At 55.2% G+C, this 23,123-nt stretch overlaps 1 protein-coding gene across 2 annotated transcripts; it reads left to right on the top strand.

Annotated features, from left to right (window-relative positions):
* The first annotated feature begins 359 nt into the window (after positions 1-359).
* Positions 360-22,710, top strand: LOC310685802 (uncharacterized protein). 2 transcript variants are annotated; one of them, XM_083458754.1, is made up of 14 exons: positions 360-521; positions 9,133-9,185; positions 9,765-9,877; positions 11,240-11,314; positions 13,832-13,972; positions 14,475-14,552; positions 14,701-14,852; positions 17,237-17,291; positions 17,579-17,653; positions 18,511-18,631; positions 20,533-21,279; positions 22,139-22,224; positions 22,309-22,366; positions 22,460-22,710. In XM_083458754.1, the coding sequence occupies exons 1-14, from the start codon at positions 430-432 to the stop codon at positions 22,540-22,542; spliced, it is 1,929 nt and encodes a 642-aa protein (XP_083314880.1). In that variant the 5' UTR covers positions 360-429; the 3' UTR covers positions 22,543-22,710. The 2 variants fall into 2 exon arrangements, with proteins under 2 accessions (XP_083314880.1, XP_083314881.1); XM_083458755.1 differs by having other exon boundaries at positions 388-521; positions 7,421-9,185.
* Positions 22,711-23,123: the final 413 nt, after the last annotated feature.

Genomic DNA, 23,123 nt, shown 5'->3' with positions numbered 1-23,123 from the left:
TCAGACTAGATGACCCCTGGGGTCCCTTCCAGCTCAGCAATTATTATGCGATTTTATGAACGTGCGGACGCAGAGCCAAAATACTGGAACCCAGAGCCGAGGCGCGGGCAAAATCCACGCATCTCCCGTGGGCGCCACGTCCAGGGGGCTGAGGCTCAGCTGGAAAGCAAGGCTGGGGCAGCTACTCCACTGTCCCACCCTCGAGGGGGCAGGCGGCAAAGGCGGACGGGACCCGCCTGGCAGAGCTTCCCGGCTGCTTCTCCTTCTGCGCCCCGACGGGGCGGGCCAAAAGGAAGCTCCGATCCGGTCCCTCCCCCGGTGGGCTGGGGCTGGGGCGGGGCTCGGGGGGGGGAGGGAGGTCCTTCCCTGGCTGCCGCCGCGCGGGGAGTCCGTCCGGCCGTCTGTGGGGCGCCGTCGGGGGTCGTCGAGATGGGCAGCGGCGGCGTCAACCTGGAGAAGCACAGCCTGGCGCTGCTGGCTGCCAAGGGCGACGTGGCGAGCGGGAGGGCGGCCGCCAGCTGGTGAGTGAGTGGGGGGCGCAGGGGGGCGTCGGGAGAAGCCCCGCGGGACCCACGTCGGGGGGCGGCTGGGGAGGAGGAGGGGGCCTTCCCAGGGCGCCCCTCTGGGTGCCAGCCCGCCCTGAGAAAGAAGGACGCCGCCAGGCGCAGGCCCGTTGGGTGCCCAGCCGCTGCCAGGCAGCCATGGGGAGCCTTTCGGGACGGGAGGGAGCCGGGAGCCCCGACGGGAGACCTGCACGCCCCCCAGCAGCTCCCGAAAGGCAGGGCTGCTGAGGTTGCCCCCTGGGATCGGGGCCCTACACTCCCCCTCCAAGAACGAGGAGGAGGCAAGGCCGCCCCCTCCATGAAAGGCAGCTGGGGGTCGCCCCAAAGACCCGTCCAACGGGGACTCAGCAGAGGCAGCCTGGGCTCCAGCCTCGCTTCAGGCCAGGGTTCCTTCGCCAGCGTTTGCCAGCCAGGTGCCCCCCAGGAGTTTTGGAACCTCCCATCCCAGAATCGTAGCATGGCAGGGCTGGAAGGGATCCCCAAGAGCCATCTAGCCCAACCCCAACCAGTGTGGGTCAGGGATGATGGGAGCTGTAGTCCAAAGTGGGCTCCCATAGGTTGGCAAAAGGCTGCAGTGGCATCTTGGCAACCCCAAACAGAGGAAGGTCAGAGTGTCATGGCTGCTCCTTGCCCACCCCCCGAATGGGAAGGGGGAAATCGAGGCTGCTGGGCGAGGAAGAGGGAGCCCCACACCAGGCTGGAAGGGATGGGTCAGGATTCAGTCCTTGGGGGAGGTGCCACCTTGCATGGGGATGGCATTGCCAATGCAGGCTTGCCTAAGGGCACGTCTGTGCCAGGATCCTGTCCTTCTCAGGGTGGCCTCTGGGAAACCAGAAAGCAGGATCCGGCCCAACAGAGCCCTGGTGGCTAGTAGGCATGGGTGGCCTTATCTGGGTCGTCTGGGACCCCCCCCCCACCTGCCCTGACTGCCTAGATATCCTGCCCACAGCCAGTTCAACCAGTTCAGTTTTACTCACCTGAATGGGGTGTGCATTGTGCCTCAAATGTTGGTGGGCGCCTTATAGCTCCCTGGACCCTTTTGCACCCGGGGCCAGGAGCACACACCCCCACTGGGCCTTCCCCACCCCCCTCTCAGGATCAGGCCCCTCAAGGACTCCTGGCACCTCTTGTTTTGGGTAAATGTCAGCTGCTCTTTGTCACCAGGTGATTAATCCTGGCTGGCCACCTGCCCTCACCTGGCGGCTGCTTAACTCTTCCCTTCCCTGCCGGCTCTGGCTTAATCCTGCCTCAAGGACGTCCCTGGAGGAGATGGGGCTGAGGCACCAGCAGCCTCCGCCGTGGGACTGGCTGTGGGGAGGGCGAGAAGGACACGGGTTATGAAACGGCTGTGGATTTTGGACTTATTTTCCAACCTGCAGAAACCAAGGGGAGAGGCAGCTGGATCCGGCCAGATCAGTCTCATGTCCTCCAGGCAGCACAGTTATATAATCCTGGGGAGTGATGGGAATTGGGGGGGGGGGGAGGCTGGCAGGAGAAGTGGAGGATGTGGTTTCTGCAGCTGGAGCAAAGATGGTCCCCTTTGCCATCTCATTTTTGGGAGTTGCAGTGCGAGGTCTTGCATTTATATGTGTCTTGCATTTGTGGCCCACCTTTTACTCCAAGGAGCTCCAGGTATTTTTTGCTCTATAAGACTCACTTTTTCCCTCCTAAAAAGTAAGGGGGAATGTGTGTGCGTCTTATGGAGCGAATGCAGGCTGCGCGGCTATCCCAGAAGCCAGAACAGCAAGAGGGATTTGTGCTTTCACTGCACAGCAATCCCTCTTGCTGTTCTGGCTTCTGAGATTCAGAATATTTTTTTTCTTGTTTTCCTCCTCAAAAAACTAGGTGCGTCTTGTGGTCTGGTGCGTCTTATAGAGCAAAAAATACGGTACATGGTTCTCCCCCGCAATTAATCCTAACAACAACCCTAGATGGCTCAACTGACTAGTAAACTCAGAGGAAACTCAAAGCAAAAATTTGCAGGAAAAATGGGGTGGTTATAGAAGATATGTTCAAAAATACAAGAATCGTTTTGACTCCGTGCTAGCATTCGAGTGAGAAAGGAACTCAAAGGAGGTGGACAAGAATTAAGGATTGATTATGTTTTCGGAATGTATTGGAAAATGTATATAGAAAGGTTTGTTGTTTTGCGTACATTCGATTGTAAGATAAAATGTATGCAAAGGGACTTGACAGGAAGTCAAAGTTGAAGAAAAGATTTTGGAAGATAAAAGGGGGGGGAATATTTACTTTCATTACTATCGTTTTGTGTGCGGGTGTGTGGGTGTCTGCACATATGTGTGTTTTTGTATGGAATGTTTGGGAGGAAATAAGACAGTAAATAAACTAAATACTGATGTATGTCATTTTTATTTCTTCATTATATTTAGTGGTAGTATGGCTGTATTGTTTTTTGTAACATAAAATCACTCAATAAAAATTATTTTAAAAAATAATAAAATCCTAACAACAACCCTGAAAGGTAGGCTAGGCTGAGAGGCAGGGACAGCTCCCAAGGTCACCCAGTATGTTTCCTGGCTGAGTGGGAGGATTCGAACCCTGGCCCCTCACTCCAACCACGGCGGCATCGCGCCGGCTTCGCCCTCCCTCCGCTTGGCTTTCCTGAGCACTCCAGGCAGAGGCGCTGCGTTTACCTGCGCATGTGAGCGCATGTTGTGCGTGGAGTCCTCTCCTTTCTGCCCTGGGGGAGGCGGCGCTGCCATGTCTGCAGATACTCACCCCCCCCATGCCAGCGAAAGGGGGTGGCAATCTTTGGGGAGGGAAAGGGCAGCCCTAGACCAAGGCTCAGCTTCAGAATGGGGCTGGGCTTGGGGGGAGAGGGAGAGACCCAGCCCGATGGGCGGGGTACAAATAATAAATTATTATTATTATTATTTGCTATGGGCTGCCCAGGTGGAGGCAACTGGAACCCCCACCAGGAAGTTCTTAGCGGTGGAATCCAGCCAGGCTGGCTCTGGTTCTCGGCAACAAAAGAAGGCTTGCCTTACCTGCCCGGACAGGTGTTCCTCAGGTGTGTGGCTGTGCCTCTCCTGAGGAGGGCAGGGGCTTCTCTGGGGCGCACTGCCCACTTTCTGGCAAGGACCAGCCGACCTGCCTTGCCTCCTTCCCCCTACCTGAGAGATCTGGATGTGCCCTTCAGAGCTCAGGCTGCCAGCCCTGTTTGTAGCGCCAGGACTCAGACAAGAGTGCCCCTGAGCTTGTGCAGAATGCCTTTCCCTTCTGAGCATGCTGAGGGAACCCCTGGGCCTGCTGCCTCTCCTTTGTGTCCCAGGTGGCGGCAGGCAGGCGGTCTGGCCTTGTGGGGTGCCTGGGGTGCCAACATAGGGGGCATTCAGGACCACAGTGGCCCCTTCAAGGCATTTGGTGCCCAGTCTCCTCTCACCCGCTGTGTTCGAATCCTGCTTGGGGTTTTCCGATGGGGACATCTAGTTGCCCTCCTGTGAGAACAGGATCCTGGGCTAGTTGGACCACTGGTGTTTCAGGTGGCAGAGAGACCGTTCTTCGGCTCCACTGGAAACCTGCCCTCAGGATCTTCCTCCTGAGGTTTTGGGGGGCTTGCAGTGCCCCCCTGAGAAGCTGGATTCTCCCCTAAGGGCTGAATCCCGCTTGCTCTCGGAAGAACGATTTTCCTTCTGTTCTTACGCTGCTCCACCATCTTCCCAGGCAGACCAGAGGGCAGTGGTGTCCTTGCCCCCGATTCTGGCCAGCTGGGGGGACTCCAAGCCCCTTTTAGCCTTTCCCTTGGGGCTTCATCCTCCTTGGCCAGAAGAGGGGGATCAGCCGAGCCCCCCTCCCATTGCAGCATCCGTGACACACGTCTCATTTATTTATTGCAAAGAGCTGAAGGTGGCATGCGCTGTTCTCCGTCCCAACGAGGTAGGTTAGGCTGGGAGGTGGTGGCTGGCCCCAGATCACTCAGTGAGCAGATTTGAACCCAGGTTCCGACGCAACACAATCACGCCGGATCTCTGAAGTGGCAGAGCTCAGCCTCTGGCTCCCATGCCCTCCCCTTCTTCCCCGAATGTTTCCGCGTCTGAGGGCTGAGTGCCTGGGCTGGGTGTGCAGGCTGTAACAGGATCCGGTGCAGACGGGGAAGGAGGGCCGCAGGGGGGCTGGCGGAAGGCGCCGGAAAGCCTTTCATCCGCTGCCAACCCCATCACCTCACCCTGATGCCCTGAAGGGGAGGCTGCACCCAGTTGCAGAATTATTGCTAGCAGTAGGAACTGTGGCGGGGAGGTGTGTGGGGGGGTTGTGGCCAGCAGTGGGGCCCAGCCCCACAGTAGGGGGTGAAGGATCTGGGGTGGGGGTGTCTCAGTCAGTGGAGAACACAAGATTAGCCAGCTGGAACAGGCCAGGGGGCCACCTAGTGCAGCACCCTGTTCTCACAGGGGCCAACCAGATGGGGAACCCGTAAGCAGGATTCGAACACAAGAGCCCCCTCCCCTCCTGGGGTTTCCAGCAACTTGGCATTCAGAAGCGTCACAGCGGAGGCAGACAGCCTGGCTAGGAGCCATCCATACAATACGATTGTTGTTGTTGTTTAGTCGTTTAGTTGTGTCCGCCTCTCCGTTACCCCCTGGACCACAGCAGGCCAGGCCCTCCTGTCTTCCACTGCCTCCCTCATGCCGGTAGCTTCGAGAACACTGTCCAGTCATCTCGCCCTCTGTTGTCCTCTTCTCCTTGTGCCCTCCATCTTTCCCAACATCAGGTTCTTTTCCAGAGAGTCTTCTCTTCTCCTGAGGTGGCCAAAGTCTTGGAGCCTCAGCTTCAGGATCTGTCCTTCCAGGGAGCACTCAGGGCTGATTTCCTTCAGAATGGAGAGGTTGGATCTCCTTGCAGTCCATGGGACTGTCCCATACAGAACAATGAAATTGAAAAATCTACATAAGACATTCAAAAACCCCTAAAAACTCTGAAACCCCATTTTAAAACACAATATACTCCTATAGAAACTCCTTATACTGTGTTTAAAACCAGAATTGCATTTGCGTAGAAACTGTTTCTCAGACGGCTAGTCCTAGTCTTTATAACCCTGGACCTTCTTCCAGAAGGCAGAAGCTGAAAGAGATCATTTCCGGGGTGCGCACTATCCTGCACTATCTCTGCAGCTTTCTTATGGCACCTGGAAGCATAGATTTGATCCAAAGTGGGAAGAGTGCACCCAATTATTCTCTCCGCAGTCTTTACAACCCTGGATGGCATTGTTTTTCCCCTGGCCCTGCAGCTCCCAAACCACACGCACAGACCATAAATTAATACATTCTCCACAGTACAATGGTCAAATGCCATCAACAGGTCCTTTGAGAGATTGTTTTTCCGGAGGATTCTCAGAAATTATAACCTCTGTTGTGCTCTCTTCACCAGGTCTTTGCTGTTTTCTCCCCAGGTTAGGTCATCTCTCAACTCCATTCCCAGAAATCGAAACACCAAGACCTGTTCCACGCACTTCCCCTCAATAATAAGTGGCTGAATATTCAGTTTACATTTCCTAAAGTCCACAATAATCTCTTTTGTTTTCTTTAAGTTAAGGAGTAAGTTGTTTTTGCTTTTTGTTTTTAGCCCTCTCCTCCTCCATGAATTGGTCTAATTCTCTTTTAAAGCCATCCTTGCCGCTTGTGGCAGGGAGTTCCACAGGTTAACCCTGTGCTGCACGAAGAAGGATTTTCCTGTCCTGAATCTTCCAACCTCCAGCTTCCCGGGACGTGCACAAGTTCTGGGAAGCCTTTTTCTCTCTGCACTCTGTCCATGCTCCTCTCCTGGCCTTTCTCCCGAGCCAAACAGCCCCAAACGCCTCCATCTTTCCTTATGGGTCTTCTGCCCCACCGTTTTTCTCCTGGGAGGGGGCTGGGCGGCAACTGTGTGCCAGACCAGGGCCTGGACCTAGGGAGGGGGGCTTGGGGGGGGGGCTGCGTCCCAAGTGGCTCCTTCCAGAGACCAGGCAGGCCTGCTGGGCTTCCCCTGCCCCCCTGCCTGCCCCATTGTGCTCCGGGGGGGGGGGGATAGTTCTGGAGAGGATGCATTTCCTCTCATTCAGGTCCAGATGCTGGGAGGGGGAGGGGCTGCTCCCTCAGCCAAGACCTATAGGAAGTCAGGGTGGGGGGCAGTTAATTGGTTGGTTTAATTAATTAAATTGATTTATTTAATTAATCAAGGGGGCATGCATGTGTCTCCCCCTTCTCACTTAATCCCCACAACGACCCTGCGAGGCGGGTTAGGAAATTCAACATAACAATTTATCAAAAATACATCATCCTCATTCCCCCCCCCAGTTTTCCTCTCCCCCCTCCCCAAAAAGGGGGAAAAACCCCTCCCACCCCACCTCCCAGACTTCCCTCAGCTCCTCTCTCTGGTTTCTCAGCACATTTTATTCTCTGCATATTATAAGATTGTAAAGTTCCTTCATTAATCTATCAATATGTTACCAAAAAAAAAATTGTGTATGTTTATTCCAAACCTGCCAAGGAGTCCAGTTAATAATAATAATAATAATAATAATAATAATAATAATAATAATAATAATTTATTATTTATACCTCGCCCATCTGGCTGGGCTTCCCCAGCCACTCTGGGCAGCTTCAACAAAATATTAAAATACAATAATACAGTTCATTTTATTGTTTCTTTAAGTACTTTGTAAAAGGTTCCCATTCTTCTTTAAAGTCACCGTTGTCCTCATCACGTAGTTTGTGTGTCAATTTCGCCAATTCCGCGTAATCCATCCGTTTCTCTTGCCACAGTTCTTTGGTCGGGATTTCCTTGTTCTTCCACCCTTGTGCTCTTAAGACTCTTGCTGCCGTTGTCACACACATGAAGATATTTCTCAATTTCCTTGGCAGGTCTTTTCCTGCAATCCCTGGGGGAGACCATTTCGGAGCATGGAGGGCCCCCAAGCTATCCTGGCTCAGGGCTGTGGCCTCTCCTCTCCGCAATGGGCGCATCCTTTTGCAAAACTGCCGGCCAGCAAGCGTTGCAACATCCTCCTGCGATGCATTCCGTACATTAACGACGTGCTGCTTGAAAAAGGATTTCCGCTGCCAGATTCTTTGGATACCCCACAGCTCCTTGAGACTTCACTCTCTGCCTCCCCCCCCCCCTTGCTGGGCTCCATCTGCAGCTGCCTTAGGAGGCACATAGGCGCATGGATCCAGCCCCCTCTTCTCACCGTGGCCAAGCAGAGGCCCCCATGGGAAGCCCACAAGCAGGATTCGCACACAAGACCCCTCTTCCCTCCTTTGGTTCCAGCAGCTGGTTTTAGAGCCCAGCCATCTTGGCTAGGAACTGTTAGTAGCCGGCTCCCCTCCATGAATTTGTCTGTCTTTTGTCATTCATTTCTTCTTCTCCTTCTCCTCCTCCTTGAAATTAATTCCCCCCCCCCAAAAAAAAATATAAACATGCAACAAAAACAATTCTCAATCTTAATTATTGAGATTACTCTGACTCACCTGACTCCCCCCCCCCGTCCCTTCCATGCGTCCTACAGAATTTATTTTCAACTGCATATCAATACTTTGGCAATTTTTCATCTTCCTAAATTATCTACAGTCATACCTCATGTTACGTCTGCTTCATTTTACGTTCTTTCAGGTTACGTCCCACGGTGACCTGGAAGTACCGGAAAGGGTTACTTCTGGGTTTTGTTGCTCGCGCATGTGCAGAAGCACAAAATGACATCACGCACATGCGCAGAAGCACAAAATGACATCGCACGCATGCGCAGAAGAGGCAAGTCACAACCCATGCATGCGCAAATGTGCCGCTGCGGGTTGCGCTCTTTTCATGTTGCGAACGGGCCTATGGAAGGGATCCCATTCGCAACCAGAGGCACCACTGTATGTAAAGGTAAAGGGACCCCTGACCATTAGGTCCAGTTGTGGCTGACTCTGGGGTTGTGGCGCTCATCTTGCTTTATTGGCCGAGGGAGCCGGCATACAGCTTCCGGGTCATGTGGCCAGCAAGACTAAGCCGCTTCTGGCGAACCAGAGCAGCGCACGGAAACGCCGTTTACCTTCCCGCTGGAGTGGTACCTATTTATCTACTTGCACTTTGACGTGATTTCAAACTCCTAGGTTGGCAGGAGCAGGGACCGAGCAACGGGAGCTCACCCCGTCGTGGGGATTCGAACCGCCGTCCTTCTGATCAGCAAGCCCTAGGCTCTGTGGTTTAACCCACAGCACCACCCACGTCCCTTACACTGCGTTTAAAACCAAAATTGCATTTGGATAGAAACTGTTTCTCAGGCGGCTAGTCCTAGTCTTTATAACCCTGGACCTTCTTCTAGAAGGCAGAAGCTGAAAGATCATTTCCGGGGTGCGCACTATCCTGCACTATCTCTGCAGCTTTCTTATGGCACCTGTAAGTATAGGTTTGATCCAAGGTGGGAAGAGTGCACCCAATTATTCTCTCCGCAGTCTTTACCACCCTGGACAGCATTGTTTTTCCCCTGGTTGTGCAACTCCCAAACCACACACACAGACCCTCAGGGCTCCCTTCCAATTCTGCAATTCTGTGCTTCTCTAATGGGACATCCTTCTTTCTGTCTCCTGCCCAGGGCCCTCTTTTCCTACGAAAAAGGCAACGAGCTGAAGCTCCTGGACTCTGGAGGTAAGACTTCGAAGCCCCGTGGCTATTCTCCCTTGTCGGGGGTGGGCTGAGAGGGACCAGGGACACTGTCTCTCAAGGACTTGCCAGGCCAGGGGGTACAAACCATGGCAAAGCTCCCGGGGCCACCTTGGAGCCAGCCCCTCTGGCCCTCCATTGTGGCAGGGAGGCCCTACGGCCTGCTCAGCAGTCCTGCCCTTTCTTCTCCTTCTAGAGGCAGTGAGTTCCGCAGGACCTGTTGCTTAGGATGCCTGAATCTCTTTGGGTGGGGCATTGCTGAGGGTTTGTTTTTTTAATCTTGCAGGTGCTAAATTTTTGCCGTTACCGGTATTGACTTTTCTGTATTTTTAACGTTATTTTGATTGTTTAATTTATATTGCATAATTATTTGTTACATGTATATCAAACGAGACTCACAAATGATGCAGACTTCTAGGGATGTTTTCATTTGCTTCTGGCTACTTTTGTTACATTTCTGAAATTCCGTAATTGCGCGTGGTTTAACTATGGAAAGGCGACTTGCAGAGAAATGAAGGTGATTTGGATGTTTGCTGCTTCCCTCTTCCCCACCTCCCTTTCCAGCCGGGGGTCCCGATGAGCTGGCCAGGCGCTTCCAGAGCGGCAGCGTCATGTACGGCCTGTGCCGCCTCCCAGATGCCGCCACGGGGCAGCAGCACGTGGTCCTCATCAGCTGGGTGAGCCGGGGGTCTGCCTGGGCACTTCCAGGGGGTCTTCTGCAAGAGGGCAAGTGGGTCCCCCTTGCAAAGAGGGGCTGCACAGAAAAGGGCTTTTAAGCTTGTGAATAAATGACTTGAGTGTTCAGGGCGAGCCAGGGGTGCCAACGTGCCCCCCACATTGAGGGGGCCCGGCGTCACGTGACCCATCCCGCCCCTGCCTGGCATGCCAGCACTCACCCAGGGATGGCGTAGGATGATGCCCCCCTCAATATTGGGAGGGCTCAGCCCCCTGCCCAGAAATATTGAGAGGACTGAAGCCCCTTCTGCCCCCTATAGTTGGCGTCTTTGGGGTGAGCAGTACGTTGATGACACAAGACTTCTTCATGCAATTAAACTATGGAACTCCTTGCCACAGGAAACCGAGGAGGGGAGAGGGTTGCTCTTGGGTCTGGATCCTGTTTGCTTGCAAGTTTCCCACCGGGGCATCTGGTTGGCCACTGTGAGGACAGGATCCTGGACTGGCTGGTCCCCCATGGGCCTGATCCGGCAGGCTCAGCCCACGTTTCCCCGTTCCCCTGCACAGCCTCAGCCTACGTTGTGGGAACTGCAAAGCCGCTCTCCTCCCCAGTGGGCTCAGAGACTGGGGGGGGGGGTTGTGGGGGGGTTGCTGGGATCTGGCTGGACTCCCAGGGGTGGCAACCCCCCCACCCTACTTGCTACTTCCTGCCAGGCTCCTGGGGGAGCCACACAGGAGCCAGGAACCTCCTTATCTGGCTCCTCCTCTTGCTGCCCGCACTTCTGCCAAGCGCCAGGGTCTTCAGAATTTTGCAAAGGGGTCAACCTCCAAAGGACCTGAGCTGATCTGCAGAGGAACAGGGCTAACGGGCATGTGCAGAGTGCATGCCCCCCTTCGCAGCTGCCATCGGATTCCGTACATCGAATTCCAGGTGCCCCCAAGGGAAACCCGTGAGCAGGATCCCAGCACAAGAGCAACTTTTCCCTCTTGCCGTTTCCCGCAACTGGCATTCAGAAGCACTGCAGAGCCATTAGTAGCCCAAATTGCTCAACCCTTTCCTGATCCAAAATGTCCTGGATTTTATGAAGGGGACCTCAAAGGCCATCCAGCCCAACCCGCTGTGGATGCAGGAACCCCTCTTCCTACGCCCGCCTACCTGAGAGGTGGGCTCCCTTGGGAAACCTCCGGGCGAAACAGAGCCCCCTTCTTTCCCTTCCCAGCCCCCTGCCTTGCCAGGAATTTCTCGGCCTGGGCAGCTGCACTGCGGGCAACAGGCCAGCTCCCTCGATTTGGGGCCCCCTCGCTTTGCCCCAGGGCCTTCGGGGAAAGGGGTCTGAACTTCTGTCCCTTCTCTTTGGCACCAGGTTGGCGAGAAGGTCTCGGAGCAGCAGAAGCAGGCCTGCGCTGGGCACCTGCCGGCCATCCGAGCCTTTTTCAAGGTGAGCTGACAGCATCCATCGGAAATGGCCGTTTCCCCTGGGTGGGGAGCGAGGAAGGGGCTGCCCCAGACCTCCCTGCCTGCCGGAGTCAGTTTTGGACAAGCCCCTCGCTTTATGTGCCCCCTCGCCCAGCTTGTCCGGAGTTTTGGGCTGGGCTGCAATCAGTATGCCGATGACACCCAACTCTATCTGTTGATGGATGGCCATCCTGACTCGGCCCCAGACACACTGATCAGATGCTTGGAAGCTGTGGCTGGATGGTTACGTGGGAGCCGGTTGAAGTTAAATCCTTCGAAGACAGAGGTCCTCTGGCTGGGATGGGACGATATGGGATTGAGGGGGCAACTCCCATCTCTTGCGGGGGTGCAATTAGTGCCAGCACCGTCCGTTAAGAGTTTGGGTGTAATCTTCGACACCTCCCTCTCCATGGAGGCGCAGATTGCAGCTATAACAAAGGCGGCATTTTTTCATCTCCGCCAAGCTAAGCAGTTGGCTCCTTACCTCTCTCGCCCTGATCCAGCCACTGTGATCCACGCGACGGTCACCTCCAGACTGGATTATTGTAACTCGCTCTACGTGGGGCTGCCCCTGAGACTGACCCAGAAACTCCAGCGGGTGCAGAATGCCGCGGCGAGACTCCTTACGGGGTCTTCGCTGCGAGATCACATTCACCCGGTGCTATACCAGCTGCACTGGCTCCCGGTGGAGTACAGGATCAGGTTCAAGGTGCTGGTTTTAACCTTTAAAGCCCTATACGGCCTAGGACCCCCGTACCTATGGGACCACCTCTCCTGGTACGTCCCACGGAGGACCTTGCGGTCTTCAAATAAAAACATCTTGGAGGTCCCAGACCACAGGGAGGTTAGGCTGGCCTCAACCAGAGACAGGGCTTTTACGGCTGTGGCCCCGATCTGGTGGAACGCTCTGTCCCAAGAGACCAGGGCCCTGCAGGACTTGACATCTTTCCGCAGGGCCTGCAAGACAGAGCTGTTCCACCAGGCCTTTGGCCAGGACATAGCCTGACTCCCTCCCTCGGCAATCTTCGCGGAGCTCTGGCCCAATGGTTGCCAGTGGCTTGATTTGAATTAATTTTATAATGAACTGATTTTAGAATGTTTTATTATTTTACTGTTGTTAGCCGCTCTGAGCCTGGCTTTGCCTGGGGAGGGCGGGATATAAATAAAATTTTATTATTGAGGATCCTGACCCCCACACCCTGGGAGTGTGGGAAGGGGGAAGGCCTTGCCCCCCTTTTGATCCTCAAGAGGAGACAGCTGCTCCTCCAGCTCCTTGCTCTCTCTTCCCTCTCCCTGCCCCCCCCCCAGCTTTGCCTCCCAGGCTTCCTCCTCGCAGCCGGAAGGGACCCAGCTGCAAACATCTGGTTCCCAAGAGGTTCTACATTCCAGGAATCTGAGGCTGGAATGAGTTTTCTCCCAGGCTGCCATCCCAGACTCTCCCTCGATCGCCCTGGCAACTGTCTGGGCGGGAAGGGCTTGGGGAATTGGCAGGGCTCAATGGCAAGAGGGAGGTGGGCCCCCCCCCATGGCCCCTCTCACGCCACACCTTCTAGGCCAGGGTAGGCAAACTAAGGCCCGGGGGTCGGATCCGGCCCAGTCGCCTTCTAAATCTGGGAATCTTAGTCCAGGAATCAGCATGTTTTTACATGAGTAGAATGTGCCCTTTTATTTAAAATGCATCTCGGGTTATTTGTGGGGCATGGGAATTAATTCATTTTTTCCCCAAAAATATAGTCCGGCCCCCCACAAGGTCTGAGGGACAGTGGACCGGCCCCCTGCTGAAAAAGTTTGCTGACCCCTGGTCTAGGCACTCCCAAAGTGTTCGGGGGGGGAGGGAGAGGGATCCTGAGTTAGAATGCGCTTGCTGGGCAAAGGCTCCCCCTTGCTGCCTCATGCTTCCTAAGAGAATCCTAGAGTTCAGAGGGACCCCCAGCGGCCATCTAGTCCAGCCCCCAGGAATCGCAACTAAGGCACCTCTGACGTGTCTCTCCATCCTCTCCAACGAAGGAGAATCCACCACCTTCTGAAGAAAACTGTTCCACCCTCTCTTACCATCGGAACCTTTTTAATATTGAGTCGGAATCTCCTTTCTCGCAATCTGTTTACTGCTGTTAGCCGCTCTGAGCCCGGCTTCGGCTGGGGAGGGCGGGATATAAATAAAATTTTATTATTTATTATTATTATTAATTTGAATCCATTATCTCGGGTCCTGGCCTGTGGAGCAGCAGGAAACAAGCGTGCTCCATCTTCCACGGTGCAAGGAACACACTCTGCACATGCTCACGGGCACTGTCACCTTCCCTGCCCCTCCTTCCTGCTCTCTTCTTGCTGGGCTGCCTCCTTCTCCGGCAGTTTCCCCTGGCCCCAATCCCTGGCAATGGAGGCCTGGATGTGCTGATGTGGATTGTGGTCCCCCGCTTGGGGGAGGCTGATGCTGTGTGCCCCCCCCCCAGCCCTGGGTGAGAGTGCCCAGTGCTTCCCCTCTGCTCCCCCCCTGCAGGAAGCCCGCCTGGTGGTGAAGGCGTCCCGAGCGGAGGAGGTGACCCAGGAGGGGCTGAGGCACTCGCTGCCCCTGGCTGCCCCGCCAGGAGGTCCTGAGGCCGCAAAGAAGGTGGCGCTGGGTGACCCTCAGGAGCTGGTGGTAAGGAGGAGCCGGGGGGAGTCCCTGGGTGGGGAGGGGCAGCCAGCGCCCCAGGGGATCGGGCCCGGCAGCTGGGGGAGCCTGGAACGCCCAGGAGAGGGTGGGGTTTCAAAATGGCCTGTGTGCGTGTGTAGGGGAGTGCCAACGGTCGGGGGACAGACAGGTCTCCTGCCCCTGGAGCACGTTGTGGCCCGTTGGCATCCAGACACATCCCTTATATCAAAGAATTGCAGAGTTAAAAGGGAGACCAAGGGTCATCTAGTCCAACCCGCGATTGCAGGTCGTTGGACTAGATGACCCTTGGGGTCCTTTCTAATCCTTTGATTCTATTTAATCCGCATGACAACCCTGCAAGGTGGGTTAGGCTGAGGGGTGCTGACTGGCCCCCAAGCAGGATTCAAATCCCCTCCGAGTGGAGATTTGAACCCTGGTTTCTCTCGGGTCCTAGCCTGGTGCTCTAACCACTGTGCCGCACTGCCTCTCTGCCGGTTCATTCCCCCAGGGCACCAACTACAAGAAGACCAACCCAGCGCTGGAGATCCTCCGTACCAAGAGGGACTCGTTCTGGGCGCAGGCGGAGGTGAGGAGGGTGCCAAGGGGAGGCTCCCCTGCCCGCTGGGCACCCCTGGCACAGGGGCAGGGCAAACCCAGATGCCAGGGGGGGTTGGGGTGGCCTTTTCTGCCCGGCCTGCCCTGACCACACAGCTGCTTGCGCCCCCCCCCCCCAGAGGGAAGAGGAGCAGAGGCGGGAAGAGGAGCGCCGCCGGGCGCAGGAGGAGCGGCGCCGCTGGGAACGGCAGCGCATGGAGGAGGAGCGTCGGGAGGCGGCCGAGAGGGAGCGCCGGGTGCAGGAGAAGGAGCGGCTCGTCCAGGAGCAGAGGTGGGTGCTCGGCTTGGGGGGGCTGCAGGGAAACGGGGGCTCTCCCATGTAGTGATCAGGTGGGATTGCTATGAGGAATTATGAAATGTGGAGCAAGCCATTGTAAGGATCTCTCATAGAATCCTAGAGTTGGAAGAGACCACAAGGGCCATCGAGTCCAACCCCCTGCCAAGCAGGAAACACCATCAGAGCACTCCTGACATATGGTTGTCAAGCCTCTGCTTAAAGACCTCCAAAGAAGGAGACTCCACCACATTGGTTCAGCAATGAAAGCATTGCGTTGACTGGGTTTGATTCATTGACAATAATTTCTGATCGAATCCCACAAGCCTCTGCATCTTTGCTTTCTCTACACCTGACAGACAGGTATAAGCATCCTAGGACACAGACCAGTCGCCGGCTGCGGCATCGGGCATCCTGGGCCATAAAAGATAGCAGGCAGTTTCTTTGATGTGCCTTTCCCTGGTTTTGTTCATCTTAGGGCCTGGAAATAGTTTCACAGGAAGGTGATAAAGATTTTTGTTGTTGTTGTTGAGTCATTTAGTCGTGTCCTCCTCTCCGTGACCCCCTGGACCAGAGCACGCCAGGCCCTCCTGTCTTCCACTGCCTCCCTCATGCTGGTCTCTTCGAGAACACTATCCCACCATCTCATCCTCTGTCGTCCGCTTCTCCTTGTGCCCTCCATCTTTCCCAACATCAGGGTCTTTTCCAGGGAGTCTTCTCTTCTCAGGAGGTGGCCAAAGTCTTGGAGCCTCAGCTTCAGGATCTGTCCTTCCAGTGAGCACTCAGGGCTAATTTCCTTCAGAATGGAGAGGTTGGATCTTCTTGCAGCCCATGGGACTCTCAAGAGTCTCCTCCAGCACCAGAATTCAAAAGCATCCATTCTTCGGCGATCAGCCTCCTTGATGGTCCAGCTCTCACTTCCATACATCACTACTGGGAAATACCATATTTTTCACTCTATTAGACACACTGGACCGTAAGACGCAGCTAGTTTTTAGGGGAGGAAAACAAGAAACAAAAAAGCAACGCAAAGCCTCCTGAGTGAAGAGGGAGCGCTCCTCCCTCTTCGCGCAGGAGGCTTTGCGGGGCTATCCCTGAAGCCAGGAGAGCAAGCGGAATCGGTGCACACCATTCCCTCTTGCCCTCCTGGCTTCAGCGAAAGCAAGCCTACTGGCTTTGCCCCCACTTCCCGCAAGAGCTGCGCGCTCTTTAAAGGGAGCGCGGCTCTTGGGGGCTTTTCTGGGGTTTTCTTGAGGGCTTTTCCTGGGCAGCAATCCCGCTGACTGTCCTGGCTTCTTGCTGGGCCGCACTCAGCCTCTCCCAGGCAAGGGGAGCCTTCACCCCCTGCCCGGGAGAGGCTTCGCGTGGCTAAGGTTCCCCCAAGAGCCGCGCCCTTCTCCCTCCTTGGGGAAAAGCCCCCAAGAGCCGCACACACGCTCCACACGGCTCTTTAAAGGGAGCGCTGAGCAGAGCCTCCCACCGGCATTCGCTCCATAAGACGCACACACATTTCCCCTTTTTAGGAGGGGGAAAGTGCGTCTTATAGAGTGAAAAATACGGTATCTCCTTGCCATCCTTCCTCTCCTGTTTACTCTTGTTTATGACCACTGGAGTTTCCTAAATGCATTCCTCTAGGCCTCTTTTATTTACAGTGGTCCCTCGGGTTAAGAACTTAATTCGTTCCGGAGGTCCGTACTTCACCTGAAACTGTTCTTAACCTGAAGCACCACTTTAGCTAATGGGGCCTTCTGCTGCTGCCGCGCCGCCGGAGCACGATTTCTGTTCTCATCCTGAAGCAAAGTTCTTAACCTAAAGCACTATTTCTGGGTTAGCGGAGTCTGTAACCTGAAGCCCATGTAACCTGAAGCGTCTGTAACCCGACGTACCACTGTACTCTGAATTACATATGCATGCTCAAGTAGGAAATTAGCTCTTCTTAGTTAAAAGAATTTCTTCTGATCTGACTTTGTCCCACGTGGGGTTTTTTGAAATGCTCAGCGGAAATCCGATTGGTTCTTACAAACACTGTGTAAAAAGTTCTTTTGTGAATAAAACGACCTGGGTCGAGGGGTGGACAGGAATTATTATTATACACACCCCTCCCAGAGTCTTGGTGGTCTAGCCTCTGTGTGTATTTTATTATCAGAATCCAATCCTTCTTTTACTTTGGGAATGCCTCAATCCCACCCTGGTATTGGCGGGGATGGAGGTGGAACACAGCGCAGCTGAACTGTGGAACTCCCTGCTGCAGGAGGCAGCGATGGCCTGAATTTCCTGAGGAGAGGACTGGGGAAATTCACAGAGAATAAGGATAGCAATGGCGTCAAGCCGCGATGGCGCTGCTGAATTTACACCCCACCCAACCCCTCATTTTCCTGCAGGAAACAACAGGCCCAGCTGGAGGCAGAGGAGCGCAGGAGGGAGCAAGCCCGATGGGTGAGTCAGACTGCGGCAGAATCCGCACCCGTGTCCACAGCCGATTGCTGCCTCGGCTTCCATGGGGAGGGTGGAGGGGGGGTTAAGCCTGGCCTCTTCCATGGGGCAGGAAGGTGACCCCGGAGGTCCAGGGTACGGCTGCATGATCAACAGGTGGGGTTTAGCAACTGCCCGGCTGGCAGGCAGGAATCCCACAGGTGACATCTCCTCCAGTTGGGTGGGGGAGGGTTTTCCTGTTGGGCAGGAGACCCTTGGGCCCCCCCTGACCCCCTGTCTCCCCCAAACAGGAGCAGCAGCAGCAGGAGCGAGAGAAGGCGCTGGCAGAACGGGGTCCCCTGAGCGGCTCCGCTGAGAAGGCCACTGTGAGTGGACAGGGCTGGCCGGGGTTTTGCCTCCCTTTTGCTAAAGATTCAGGGTGGATAAAAAGTGTGTAGTTTACCTGTGGAACTCCCTCCCACAGGAGGGCGTGTTGCATTTTTCCACTCTCCCAAAATGAGGGTGCTCAAAAATTGTAACGTGACTTGGGAATTCAAAAGATATTTTGCTTCAATTAATGTATTTTAGTTTTGCTGAGCAAGTAAAATGTGAATACAATTGCCTAGGATTAATTAAAAACGATCACCAAGTACTTGTAATTAAATTATAAATTAATATTTATTATTATTATTAAGCATTCCTTGGCATTTTCCGGAGGTAAGATTAAAACTCTTTGGTTTTCCAAAAGCAGTTTATATGCCTCTTCATCAGACATCGACATACCAAGCTAAATATTGTCCAGTTGCAAAAGTAATAGCAAATTTGAATCCCTAACTCCCGAAAACATCTATTTTAAGATCCCTCACTGAAAAAAAATTGCAAAAAAATAAGTTTCACTCCCTAAAATGACACAGAATGCTTCTGAATTGGAAAGCACAGGAGGAGAGACTTGCTCTGGTGCTGATTCTGTCGGCGGTTTCGCACTTGGGTCCCCTATTTGGCCCTTCTGAGACCTGGATTCTGGACTGGATGAGTCTCTGGCCTGATCCTGAAGGCTCTTTCTGTCCTTCTGCAAGGCGGAAGAGGGGCTTCCAGGGGGGCCTAGCTGGTTTCCGCGGGACACCCAGGCCCCCGCCTCTCCTCCTGTGGCCCCCGGGCTCCTCCTCCTCCATGGGCCAGATCCTGCGTTGGCCCCCTCCCTGCAAGGCCCCCCCAGCCAGTCCTCTTCTCCTCCTTCCCGCAGGAGGCGGCTGCACTGGCCTCGCAGCGCCCCCACGACCCCCGAGACTTCTTCCACCAGAGGGAACGCTCCGGCTCGGCGGTGGGGGCCCCTGAGTCGCCTTCTCCCACGGGAGGACGGCCAGGTGAGGGGGGGACCCCCCAACTTTATTGGGGCGCTTCCTTACAAAGGGGAGGGAGGGAGGTCCTGGCACAGCCTTGAACGGAGGGGGCGGTGGGGGCTGCAAAAATGCTTTGAGAGTTGGGTGCGAAAGCTGGCGTCTGTGGCTGGGTGGGAGGCCGTCTGTCGGGGATCCTTTGGCTGGGATTCCTGCCAAAGCGGGCTGGACTAGATGGCCTCTGGGGTTCCCTTTCAACCCTGCAATCCTATGGCTCTGGCTTAGGGACCAGGAAAATAGTGGGGTGGGGAAGATCCACAGGGGCTCCTGCCTGTCTCCTTTCTGGCTGCTACTGGTTCTCCCGATCCTCTTGCCCCAATCCAATAATTAAAAAAACAACTTTCCTGCTTTGAACCGAAAGTGGCAGCCCTGGCCGCCTCTACAAGTCGCAGCTCTTCCTCATCTGGGAAATCTCCCTCTTGCTTGAATTAAGCCAGAAAACACGGCCACGTTTCGGTTAGGAGGCAGAAAATACCGTATTTTTCGCTCTATAGGACGCACCCGAGCAAAGGACGCACCTAGTTTTTAGAGGAGGAAAACAAGTAAAAAATATTCTGAATCAAATTAGTGTCGGGGCTGAAGGGGGAAGCCCGGGGTTTCCCCATAAAGCCCCGGCATCCCCAAGCTAGAACAGCGAGACGCTGTGACATTTGTTATCAGAAGTGACTCCCGCTAATTGATTTATGGCCCTCAATTAGCTTTTCACAGCCCGGCACACTTCCCTTGCGGCACGCTCTGCTCCGAACTCTCAGTCACGCCATAGCAGAGTTTTGCACAGCGGTGTAAACTGTCACGTGGCTTGGTTCCGCTTCCAGACAAACACACGTAGAGTCCAGTTTGTCTATTTACAGCTTTTATTCCAGCATTTCTCAGGAATTTCCAGGACTATTTGCAGCCATGCCAAAACTGCGTCTTTTCCCCACAGAACACAGAGTGGGACTGGCAAACTTTGCCCAAGCTCCTCCCAAGCTTCCAAAATTGACGTCAGAATGGTGTGGCATCATGGGAAGAACTTAACCTGTTAAGTTCCAGCCTCAACACTGGCTTTGGGGACAGCCTTTCAAGCCTCCGCAGGGCAGCGGGGTGCCTTCACAGCTAACCCCGAAGGCTTTGGAGCGCAGCACGAGGTCCCACTGCGCTCCAAAGGCTTCAGGCGGCTATCCCTGAAGTCTGGAGAGGGAGAGGGGTCGGTGCGCACTGACCCCTCTCGCTCTCCAGGCTTCAGCGAAAGCAACGCGTAGCCTCTGGAGCTTGGAGAGAGCGCCCCCTCTGCGCTTCGGAGGCTTCGCGTTGCTCTCGCTGAAGCCAAGGAGCCTGCATTCGCTCCATAGGACACACATACATTTCCCCTTCATTTTTGGAGTGTGTCCTATAGAGCGAAAAATACGGTACTTTCCCCCACCGCATCTGCCCAGCACCCGGCCGGAAATCTTTTCAGAAAGTTTTGGGTTGCCGTATTTTGGAGAGCGAAAAAGAGGACATTGTGACGACTCTCGTTTTCAATATAGAGCAGGCATCCCCAACCTGCGGCCCTCTAGATCTTTTGGCACTCCAACTCCCATCATTCCTAGCTAACAGGACCGCAGTGGTCAGGGATGATGGGAATTGTAGTCCCAAAAAATCTAGAGGGCCGAGTTTGGGGGTGCCTGCTAGAGAGGCTCTTATCTATTGCAGGGGGAGAAGAGAAGAGGAAAGCAAGTCTTCAACCACCAGTTACGTCTCATCCAAAAAGTCTAGCTGGAGACATTTGGGCAAATTTTAAAAATCCACCCAGACAGAAATTTTACCCCGGAAAAAGAGGATGTGTCCCAGAAAACAAGGACACATGGCAAACCTATAATTTTGTGTCTCTTTCCCCCTCGGATCAGGACCGCCGCGACGCCCTTTCCTCCGCCACCAGCGCAGCCTGACGGAATCGGCCTACATCTTCCGGGGGCCGGATGCTGCCCCTGCCAGGCGCCCATCCGGAGATTTCTCGCCCTCGCCCTCCCCTCGCTCCCCGCAAGCGGCCCCTCTTCCCAGCCCCCGTCTCCCTAAAACCCCACCCGCCAGGAACCAGGACCCTGAGCCCAGAAGCCCCCCACCTCCGGCCCCAGAGAGCAGGACCCCCCTCGACCCCTCCCCGCCTGGGGGGAGCCCCACCCCACTCCTGGCACCTTCCCTGCTGGACTCAGGGGATCCTGCCAGGACCCAGCCGCTTGCTGAGGCCTTGGCCCCCCCAGAGGCACTTGGGGGCCCCCCACCCCACCTTCTGCCAGCAGAGTCTGGCCCCCAGCCCCCTTTCGCCCCGCATGGGGCAGAAGAGACCCCCTGCATCGGCCACAGTGCCGGCATGGAGTCGCCCTCCCTGGCCAGCGCTCCCCGGGCAAAGTCCCCACCTCCAGCCCCCTTGCCCCACAGCCTCCCCACGGAAACGGGCTCAGCGGGGTCCTCTGCCCGGGGGGCAGCTTCTCCGCTCGGCAGCCCCCCTGAGGAAGCCCTGCCCCATGCTGAGGCCAGGGACCTCGCCTCCTTCTGGGACCCAGATCTCGGAGGGACCCCCACGGCCGGTGCTCCTGAAGTGATGGATGGATGCGAGTTTGTGGCTCCCCCACTGGGAAAGGATCCTGCGACAGGTCAGAAACCATTCCCACCCCCCACGTAGGAGGCAGTGCAATGCAAAAAGTCCACATTGCTTGCAGGATGCTGGAGTAGAAAGGGCCGGATCCTGCAAGCTCTTCCGCTGTTTTTTAGGAGAACCTTCTCTGGCCCAAACTGGTTGGAGACACAGCCAGCCAAATAGACACAGATTCTTGTTTTCTCAGGGCCAGATTTAGGTCTGATGTGGCCCTCAGCTCCTGAAGGTAACGGGGCCCTTTCTATGTCCAGCTGTCCTTTGTCCACAACAAATTGTCGCTGTTTTTTGTGTTGGATAGATGCTATCTGGTCATTTATGGACCTCATAGGGATCTCAAGCCACTTCCACATAACAAAATATGTATTTTATCCAAGTAAAAAGCTTTTTATCTTATATTTTGTAAATGTACATCCAGGTGTTTTTTTCCTTTAATTTTTGTGCCCCCCCCAAAAGAGCGGGGCCCTAAGTATAGCTTGTTTAGCTTATACAGTCATACCTCATGTTACGTTTGCTTCAGCTTGCGCGTTTTCAGGTTGCGCCCCGCGGCGACCCAGAAGTACCAGAAGGGGTTACATCTGGGTTTTGCCGCTCGCGCATGCACAGACGCGCAAAATGACGCCACGTGCATGCGCAGAAAGGTTGAATTGTGACCCGTGCATGCGCAGAAGCGGGTTGCGTTCCTTTTAGGTTGCGAACGGGGCTCTGGAACGGATCCCGTCCGCAAACAGAGGCACCACTGTACATAAATCCATCACTAGGTGGGTGTGCCAAATTGGCGCATGCCTTTTTCTTGGGGGGGGGCGGGAAGGTTGGACGGCAGCAAGACCAGACTCTTCAGCCCCCTCTCCCCTTCGCAGACCCTCCGCCAACACCTGACTCAGCCCCATACTCTGGGTTCAATGGGACGTCCGCCTTGGAAGAGGAGAGCTGGCCCGCCGGGCAGGTAACACACCTGTGGGCAGGTGGGGCTTGGGGCGGACGAGAAGGGGGCTTGGGGGCTTTTCGCTCAGCAAGTCTCTGCTTCCAGGGGACGCCGTCCATCGAGGCCAAACTCCCCGAGGAATCAACCTGGGATTCCAGAGCAGGTGGGTCTCCTCTTTCTTCCTCCCCCCCCCCCGGTGATCTCAGTCCTATTCCACCCCCCACCCCCAATTAAATCACTGCTTGTCTTTCCGCAGGTGGCAGCCAGGCCCCCGGGGCCAATTCCAGAGAGGAGGGTGAGGACCCCTCCCTGCTCACAGGAAGGGCTGATGAAGACTAGCTCACACAATCATGTGCGCCCCCCATGGACTCCACTCGGGCCCCCCTGCTTGCTTTGGCTTGGATGAGCCCCCTCCTCACCTGCCCACAGCCATCTGCTGCCACCCCCCTCCCAGAAGCAACTCTGCCCCTGCTTTTGTCTTGCCCAATAAAGGAAAAGTGGCAAGCAGTCTTTGTGGGTCCTCTGTGGGGCAGGACTGAGGAATGCCCCCCTCCAAGCCCATAGGGAATGAATTGGGAGAGCTGAGGGTGGAGGGAGGTTTTGCAGGGCTCCCCCCACCCTGAAGGGCAGAGCCTTAGGGGAGGCCAAGAGAGAGCGGTGGGTCTTGCCTGTGGACTGGGGGCTGTAACCATCACCCCCCCCTCCCCCAGGACTGGGGGCTGGGACTGTCTCCCCCTTTGAGCTCGTGTTGCAGCAGCTACAAAGGCAAATGTGATTCCAGGCTGTGTCGAGAAAAGTTAAGGGTCTTGAGATCAAGGGAAGAAATAGCATTGCTCTTTTCTGCCTTGGTCAGAGCGCAGTTGACGTTCTGGGTGCCTCAGTTTAAGAAGGGTATCGACAAGCTGGAAGGAGGGAAACCA

The sequence above is a fragment of the Podarcis liolepis genome, assembly GCF_965112155.1.
Source record: "Podarcis liolepis genome assembly, chromosome: 9".
Taxonomy (NCBI): domain Eukaryota; kingdom Metazoa; phylum Chordata; class Lepidosauria; order Squamata; family Lacertidae; genus Podarcis; species Podarcis liolepis.
This window is presented reverse-complemented; position numbering and strand designations above follow the sequence as displayed.

Coding starts and splice junctions, on each gene's coding strand:
- LOC310685802 (XM_083458754.1), top strand. CDS start 430: ATGGGCAGCGGCGGCGTCAACCTGGAGAAGCACAGCCTGGCGCTGCTG. Junction 18,632..20,532: donor TCCCACGGGAGGACGGCCAG/GTGAGGGGGGGA, acceptor CCCTCGGATCAG/GACCGCCGCGACGCCCTTTC. Junction 22,225..22,308: donor AGAGCTGGCCCGCCGGGCAG/GTAACACACCTG, acceptor CTCTGCTTCCAG/GGGACGCCGTCCATCGAGGC.